This window comes from Callithrix jacchus, chromosome 11 (genome assembly GCF_049354715.1).
Source record: "Callithrix jacchus isolate 240 chromosome 11, calJac240_pri, whole genome shotgun sequence".
Taxonomy (NCBI): domain Eukaryota; kingdom Metazoa; phylum Chordata; class Mammalia; order Primates; family Cebidae; genus Callithrix; species Callithrix jacchus.
This window is the reverse complement of record NC_133512.1, coordinates 117,567,288-117,575,932: the sequence shown is the minus strand read 5'-3', so window position 1 is coordinate 117,575,932 and position 8,645 is coordinate 117,567,288. Positions and strand designations below refer to the sequence as shown.

Below are 8,645 nucleotides of genomic sequence, written 5' to 3'. Positions count from 1 at the left end.
TTCTGCTTTCTAAATAATATGTTGGGCTTCTTTCTGTTTTGTTGTTGTGAGACATCCGAGGAAACCTTTGTTTTCTATAAATCTTTATATTCTTTGGATTTGAAGAGGCGGTTTTCTGAATAAGAAAGTCTGACCACACTGGGTATATTGTCAGATTATTTTGTCCTTACAGAAATTAAATTGTAAAATTGGGTGAGGGCATTGCTTTAAAACATAGTATTTTTACTCTTTTAAAGAAGGTAGATTAATGAAAAGATTGATCAGTTCAAATACTTGGAATATTTAAACCAGTTTTATATTAACCTAAAAAATTATTTTGTAGACATTTTGAACTTTGACCTCCTGTTTGTCCTAAATTGATTTTAAATCAGTATCCAATGCTGAGGACCAATAAATGAAACACTCATATGTTGTCTTCAGCAAAATTTTTTATATTATGAAAATATTATAACTTTGAAGTTGATACTTAAAATACTTGAGCCGAAGTTTCTGCCTTTATCCTAAATGTGGAACATTTTCATGAGCTTTCTCATAAGTTTGCTTACTTGCTTTTCATAAAGTTGAGTGAGACTATTACAAGAGACCCAGGGACATCTTAACATCCTTGAATCTCAGGAACTTGATTAAAAAAAAATTTTGTTGTTGTTTTTGAGATAGGGCCTAGTTCTGTTGCCCTGACATGATCACTGCTAACTGCAGCCTGATCTCCCAGACTCAAGCAGTCCTCCCACCTGAGCCTCCTGAATAACTGGGATCACAAGTGTGCACTACCATGCCTGTCTTCTTTTTCATTTTTTTTTTGTAGAGAGGGGGTCTCCCTATGTTGCCCAGCCATCCTCTCACCTTAGCCTCCCAAGTAGCTGAGACTACAGGCATGCTGGTGCATGCCTGACTAATTTTTAATTTTTTTCTAGAGATGAGGTCTCACTATGTTGCCCAGGCTGGTCTTAAACTCCTAGCTCAAGCAATTCTCCCACCTTGGCCTCCTGAAGTGTTGGGATTATAGGTGTGAGCAATGGAGCCTGGCCAGGAATTTGATTTTTAGGGAGAAGCCTATTCAGTGTTTCCTTAAATTTCCTCTGCCTGGTTGTACCACAGCATACCATAAAATGATAAACTGAAACCATCTGATAACCAGGAATGGTTAGAAATTATTTGAAATCACCGATTTGGAAAATACCAGTCAGAAATTAATGCTATTTTTATGATATTCTTAGAAGACTGTTTGAAACTGACCAAAGTAAAAAATATTCTTTCAGAGTTATAAGTGTGTTTAAAATAAAAAAGCATATTCAAAATAAAGTATGTATTTAAGTTTACTGGACAGATTTAATCTTGAGTTCTGTGTGTAAGGCATAGACTGGAATGTTTGCTACAGATATTTTGTGGAACACAGATTCAGATTGCTGTTTGCTTAAACATATACATGACTGCTGACCTTCAGAACTGCTTTAAATTTCTCAAAAAAATTTCTCATTATATGCCAGGCTCAGTGGCTTGCATCTGTAATCTCAGCTATTCGAGAGGCTAAGGCAAGAGGACTGCTTAAGCCCAGGAGTTCGAGACCAGCCTGACCAACATGGAGAAACCCCGTCTCTACTAAAAATACAAAATTGGCCAGGTGTGGTGACACATTGCCTGTAATCCCAGATACTTGGGGATTTTTTTACGCTGAGGTAGGAAAATCGCTTGAACCTAGGAGGCTGAGGTTGCAGTGAGCCGAGATCCTGTCATTGCACTCCAGCCTGGGCAACAAGAGCAGAACTCTGTCTCAAAAGAGAGAGAGAGAAAAAAGATAAATTTATCTCTGATTTACTCAGTATTATAACCCCGTTTAAGTAGTTTGAAGAGATTAGGGTTAAGTCCTACTACTTTTGGTATGACTCCAGTAGTTGCCACTTTAAATAATTTTTGAAATACTTTAAGCATAAAAAAGGATATAGAACGATATGATAAATTCCACACACCTACTACCTAAAGTAATAAAAATCACAGTTATTGATGAAGCTTGTTGGGCACCCCTTCCCCATCCTAATCCCCTCCCTTCCCAGCTGTGACCATTATTCTCAATTTGGTATTTATCATTCTCCCCCTGCATTTTTACAAACTTTTTCTATATGTGTATGTATCCACTGAAAAAAAGTAACAATGTTTGGATTGCAGGGAAAACTAAAAAGTATAATGTTTTATATGTTTTTAAACTTTGTATAAGAGGTTAAACTTAATTGATACATATAGTTATAGTTTACTCATTTTAAATGCTGTAGATACTTGGTATAATGGAGTGTGAAAGTAATATATGTTTTTTGTAGAGAATTTTAAAAATGAAGGGAAGTATGAAGATGATAAAAATCTGTCCCCAGCTATCTGATACCACAGTCAATATTTTGTTTTTCCTTTGTGTCTTCTCTTCCCACTTAAATGTATGTATTTTTTGGTACCCTTTAATCTAGAAGGGACCTGGTTTTAAGGATTACATAAAATTGCAAAACAGCTACATAAAGCCTGTAATCCCATTTTAATTGATTCTTAGTTGAAAAGGGAAAGAAAATGAATGAGCATTATATATCAGACATACCTGCTAAATTTACTACCTATACCAGATATTGATAGTCTATTTCTTAGTATGCAAACACTGTAGAAGTGGCATTTGGAAAGAGGTTGTATTGCTGAACATGCTTTTAAATTTATATGAGATGTTTCTAGTAAACTGATTTTCCAGATAGGTGATGTGTATCTCTTTAAACATTAAGTACTGTTTTGGTTTTAACCATTTTTTATGGGAAACAGGAAAAGCAAAAGCAGCCTACAAGTATTTCTGTGCTCATTAAGCCAGAATACTGTGGTATGTTTACAATTTTATCTTTTCTTGGCAATTCGATGTCACTGTGGAAAGCACTGATTTACTGAACTGCATTGTGACTCCTGTTGTTCTAAATGCCTTTGAACTCTTGTGCACTTTTTAGTTAGATCTTTATTAACATACTATGCCACTACAGGGAGGGAGCTGGAAAAGCATGATACACAATTTAAGACAAGTGCCACCAAAGGCTAGTGTTGGCGAATGAGCTCCACCAAACCATTGTTTAAAGTGAAGAAGCAGTCGTCTGAGGCATTTCTCTCACCAGTGGCGGTAGGGGGAGGCCTCCACCAGCATCAGGGAATCTTCACTGGATGCAGCTGACCCACCCTCCTGACTGCTCAGTCTTCCCACCACTGTTCATCCTTTATTTACGTTCAGATGTGTTCAGCACTAGGTAACCATACTTATTAACTATAAGTGATATGTGTGCACAATATATATAACTGTAAGAATATTTATAAACTGTAATATATGCATAACAAATTTGTAATATATAAACTATAGATCTGTAGAAGTATTCAGTATTATATAACAGCAGGCTGTGGTGATTTAGATTGGAGGAGCTCCTGACCATGCCTGAAAATCCTTGTACCCCTCTTTGACCATACCATGATTTCTTAAGGGAATATTGTTTTGTTACATCTGTATTTAAAAATATTTATACTTTATTTTTTACACAGTTTTAACTTTATAGAAAACTTAAGTGGAGAATATGGAGAGTTACCATATCCTCTCCTACCCGTTTCTTTTATTAACATCTTGCTGTATTTGTTATAGTTGATGAACCAATATTAACAGAATTCCATAGTTTACATTCAAGTTCATTCTTTGTGTTTGTGCAGTCTGTGAGTTTTGACAAATAGATAATCATACAGAATGATTTCACTACTCCAAAAGTATCCTGGTACTCCCATCTTCCCTTTCTCTAATCTCTCACAACCATTTTTTTACTGTCTCTCTAGCTTTGCCTTTTCCAGAATGACATATGGTTGGACTCATACAAATGTAGCCTTTTCAAACTGTCTTCTGTCACTTAGCAATATGTATTTAAGATTCCTCCATGTCTTTTCATGGCTTGATAGCTCATTTCTTTTTAATACTGAATAGTATTTCACTGTATAGATATACCACAAGTTGTTTATCATTCACACACTGAGTGACATCTTGGTTGTGTTCAAGTTTTAGCAATTATGAATAAAGCTACTGTGAATATTTATTTGTGTGCTGATTTTTGTGTGGACTTGAGTTTCAGCATATTTGGGGAAATACCAAGGAGTACAATTGTTGGATCCTATGGTAAGAGTATGTTTAGTTTTGTAGGAAATTGCCAAACAGGCTTCCAAAATGGCTGTTTTGGAATACAAAATGTATTTTTAGGTTGCTCATGTGTTTTTCAAAAACACATTACTCAGGTATATTAATGGAATGCTTGCCTTTTGATAAGATTACAAGCAATTGAGGTCTGTAGCACTGGTTGTCCCTACATAAATAATACCAGCTGCTTGTACTTTGCTTGTTCTTGCTTTCTCTTTTATTTTTTTTCTTCTTCCATATGTTTTTACTCTCTTTATTTTGCTTTACCACTTCTGCTTTGTCGTGAGAAATCAGAGGACTATATTTGTGTACAAATTTAAAAGGCAAAGTAAAATAAGTCTAAGTCCTGTTAGGGATGGTTAAGATTATAGCATTAAGTAAGGTATTGTTGGAGCATTAATCTCACCATATAGAGTATAATCTTCAGAGATGGGAAAAGGGAAACAATACATTAACTTGCTTTCCTTTGTAATTTCTTAATTATAGGGCAACTGTATAAAATGTTTTAAGACTATGATAGAAGAGTTTTGGTTACATTTCTCTGAGAGACCTCTCTTCAGCTTCTGCTGTTACAGTTTTTTTGTTTGTTTGTTTTGTTTTTTTAAAGCACACACCACCTTTGGGAGGGTTAGAGATCTTGAAAGAGGACCAAGCCTTCCCTTAGAGCTAGCTTCACTCCATTTTGTGTAATTCTGTTTGTATGTACATTTGTACGTACCCCCAACTGCATCAGAATATCAATAGATTCTACTCTCCCAGGTGAAAGGCAAGGACTGTACCCAGTCTTATCTGGGGTATGTATCCAAATGACCTGAGACAGTCTTCCTAACATATACTTTTGGACCCCAGGGTTCAGACTCTCCTGGGGTGGAATCTTTTTGTTACCTTTCTGTCTGTCTGCTGGTTTGAGTGGGGATGCATGAAGGCCCACGTCTCCAGTGCCTCCAAGTGGTTGTCTGGGATTTGCATGAAGACATCTAGTGATGGGAGAACACACACTGCTTCCAGCCACTGTCTGTACACCCCCGTTAGAAAAATGATCTGTTGACCAGAATTCTGCCATAATTTCTTACCTAATTTTTTTAGGTCTAATTCTTCTTCCTCATAATGGTCTTTTAATATTTTATGAGAGAGATTTCTAAAGTCCTTCTTGAGATTGAAACACCTCTTATTTTTTTAACTGTTCGTTAATTAAGCATTTTCATAGTCCCAGTGAAATATAACAGGGTGTTTCTCACATCTTGAGAAAGTGGAGTGCCCATGACTACATACAGGAGTGGTCATTGTTCACATTGTGCATATGTTGCTTGTCATATGATGCTTTTTTTTCATACTAAGTTTATTGTGAACCAATATTTCTGGATCTGTTTACTTTTTCTGTGGTGATGACACAAGTCTCCATCATCCCATTTTTCTTCAACTGGTTTTTACCTTCTTTTTTTGAAACAGAGTCTCAATTATTGTCCAAGCTGGAGTGCCCTGGTGTGATCTCTGCTCACTGCAACCTCCTCCTCCTCCCAGGTTCAAGCGATTCTCCTGTCTCAGCCTCTCAAGTAGCTGGGATTACAAGTGTGGGCCACCACACCTGGCTAATTTTTGTATTTTTAGTAGAGATGGGGTTTCATCATGTTTGAGTCATGGTGTCAAACTCCTGACCTCAGATGATCCGCCTTCCCTGGCTTCCCAAAGTGCTGGAATTACAGGCGTGAGCCACTACACCTGACCTTTCAATGGGTTTTTTTAGATCAAAGTTTAGAATAATATGCTTATGCCTGTGAACATTTATCTTGTTAGATTATGCTCATTAAGCCATTGGAGTCTTTGGGGGATTTGATCAATGCATTGTTCCCATCTCTTTTCAGTTTTTTGTTTGTTTGTTTTGAGACGAGTCTTGCTCTGTTGCCCAGGCTATAATGCAGTGGTGTGATCTCAGCTCACTGCAACCTCCACCCCCCTAGGGGTTCAAGTGATTCTCCTGCCTCAGCCTCCAGGTAGCTGGGACTGCAGGCGTGTGCCACCATGCCCAGCTAATTTTTGTATTTTTAGTAGAGATGGGGTTTCACCGTGTTAGCCAGGATGGTCTCAATCCCCTGACCTTGTGATCTGCCCGCCTCGGCCTCCCAAAGTTCTGGGATTACAGATGTGAGCCTCCGCACTGGCCCACTTGTCTTCCCTCAATAGCTGATTCTAGTTTGTGTTAACCTCGATGGATAGGTATGGCTAAACATAAACCTCAGACAATATAAAAATGTATTCATTTGCAGAGCTACCAGGGTGCATGGTGTGCTTGAATCATATTGAACTTCAAGAACCATTATGTTTCTTTTTGATGTTTAGTTATACATTTATTACTTTTAATTATTCAGTATTCTTTTGGTATATTGGAGCCAATTTGTCTGTTTTCAGTTTCTCTTAAACTTTTAGTATGTCTTTGAAAAGCTTGCAGGCCCCAGTTACTGTGTCTATAATGCCTGTTAAGTAAAGTGACCCACAGACCAGTCAATAAGACAGGCCTTGACTGAAGAGTAATCCTTGGGCCTCAGTTTCCCAACTGTACAATGAGATACTTGGATTAATCACAGTGTTTCCCTTTGTGCTCTGGAGTTCTGAATATATTCAGAGGGTACTGCAGGAGGTGAGGATGAATAGCTTTAGCTCTCTGCATTCTCATGCCCTTCAATAGAATAAATTCCACTGTTATCTTACATTTTGAGGTTCCATACAGGATTCTGCCTAAAGAAAAAGCTCTGCTTTAAAAAAAAAAAAAAAAAAAGGTGCATTGGAAACCTCTGCAAAAAAGCAAGAAAGAAAATGGCTCTCAGAGGACATTGGGCAGCTTGGAAAGTCTATATGTGTCCCTCATTTCATGAGTTTGGAGGCCTCTGGTATTTCATTTGGTGAAAGGAAGAAGAACTTACGCTGTTTGTCTTTTATTTATCAAACCTAGACATAACAATGGTTATAAATGTAATCACATTCTTATGATTTTAATGGGAGAAAGAAATCTATAAAGCAGAAATAAAGTTCTTATCATCCACAGTTCTATTTTGCATAGATAAAAAGCATTCGTAATAGTTTGAGCATATCCTCTGAAATTATTTTGTTTGTTCACAACCATGTTTATTTACACTTTCAAACGATGAGACCGCACTCGTTCTAGCAGATTTGATAACCTGTTATTTTCGATTTCCATCATTTTGTGGACATTTTTTTGTGTGTGAGTACACATCAGTCTACTTCATCCTTTAAGAAGAGCTTGTCCAACCTGTGGCCCACAAGCTGAATGTGGCCCAACACAAATTCATAAACTTTCTTGAACCATTATGAGGTTTTTTTTTGGTGATTTTTTTTTTTTTTTTAAGCTCATCAGCTGTTGTTAGTGTTAGTGTATTTTATTTGTGGCCCAAGACAGTTCTTCTTCTGATGTGACCCAGGGAAGCCAAAAGATTGGACACCTCTGCTTAAGGCTTCTGTAATATTTTTCTGTACCAAGAGTTAATATTGTTTATTGCACAGCGCATGGAATCTATTCTAAAGTATGACCCTAGTTTTATTTGTACATTGCTACTGGCACACTTATTTTTTTTTTTTTCAGTAGTTTACTCTTTGGGGATGGGGGTTGTGATATGTGGTGTTTTTTCTGGTTGCTTCCATTTCCTCTGGTTTGACTACAGATCAAGACCTCAGTGTTAGCCCAGTCAAGCTAAAGATGCAGATTGCCCTTTTCTTTCAGTCAATAGCTAATTTAACGTCCCCTTTCATAGTTACAAGTCTTTTCTTCAGAACAAAATCTTGGCAGCAAGAGTTATGCTTGACACTTTGTTCTAGCATATTACTGCTGGTGAGAAAGACAGTTGACTTGTTTTGACCCAAGTGAAATTCCTTCTAAGAGACCAGGAAGGTAGATGATGAGCAGCTTTTGGGGGTTTGACAGCCAGCTGCAGAAGGTCCATTGTGGCCAGGACCAAGTAGCTGCTGATGAATGTGTGTATGGTGAATTACATTTGATGGCCTCTTTTCCCTTTTGTTTTTGAGAATTTTATCAAAGATCACACTGAGAAAGTAGTATTGAGAAAAATATTTTTTATTCCTATAGGATAATTATTACCTTCTCTAGCTTATACTTGTTCTAAATGGCAACATTGGTAGTAGTCATGGAAAACTTTTGGTGATTTGTTTTCCTAAACAGGATATATAGTGTAAATGTTATATAGATAGTTTTCATTTCTTTAGGAACTTAGCATTTCTTCCTGCCCCGCACCCCCGCCCCCAACCTGGGGATGTTACTGTAAGTTTAGTGATATCTTTTGTAGATTTAAATAAATTCTGAAATGGAGTTGTTATGCCTAGTTTTAGGTAAAATCATTTTAGTTTTATGTTCAGCTACGTTCTAAATCTCGTTTGTGTCAGTCTTCATGTGCTTCTTTACTTTAACATCCTCGGGTAGGATTCTAATGTGATTTTTTTC

At 37.0% G+C, this 8,645-nt stretch overlaps 1 protein-coding gene across 21 annotated transcripts in view; it reads left to right on the top strand.

Annotated features, from left to right (window-relative positions):
• The window catches only part of NRF1 (nuclear respiratory factor 1), a 142,259-nt gene that overhangs the window by 17,590 nt on the left and 116,024 nt on the right, over positions 1-8,645 (top strand). For 2 of the 21 annotated variants that reach the window (XM_078343779.1, XM_078343777.1), the window contains exon 3: positions 3,000-3,257. The exons of 16 other annotated variants lie outside the window; for them this stretch is intronic. In XM_078343779.1, the coding sequence (XP_078199905.1) occupies positions 3,175-3,257 (83 nt within the window). In that variant the 5' untranslated portion in view covers positions 3,000-3,174. Of the gene's footprint in view, positions 1-1,487; positions 1,622-1,856; positions 3,258-8,645 lie in introns of those variants that run through there. 3 more of the 21 variants (XM_078343784.1, XM_078343785.1, XM_078343778.1) reach the window with 3 other exon arrangements.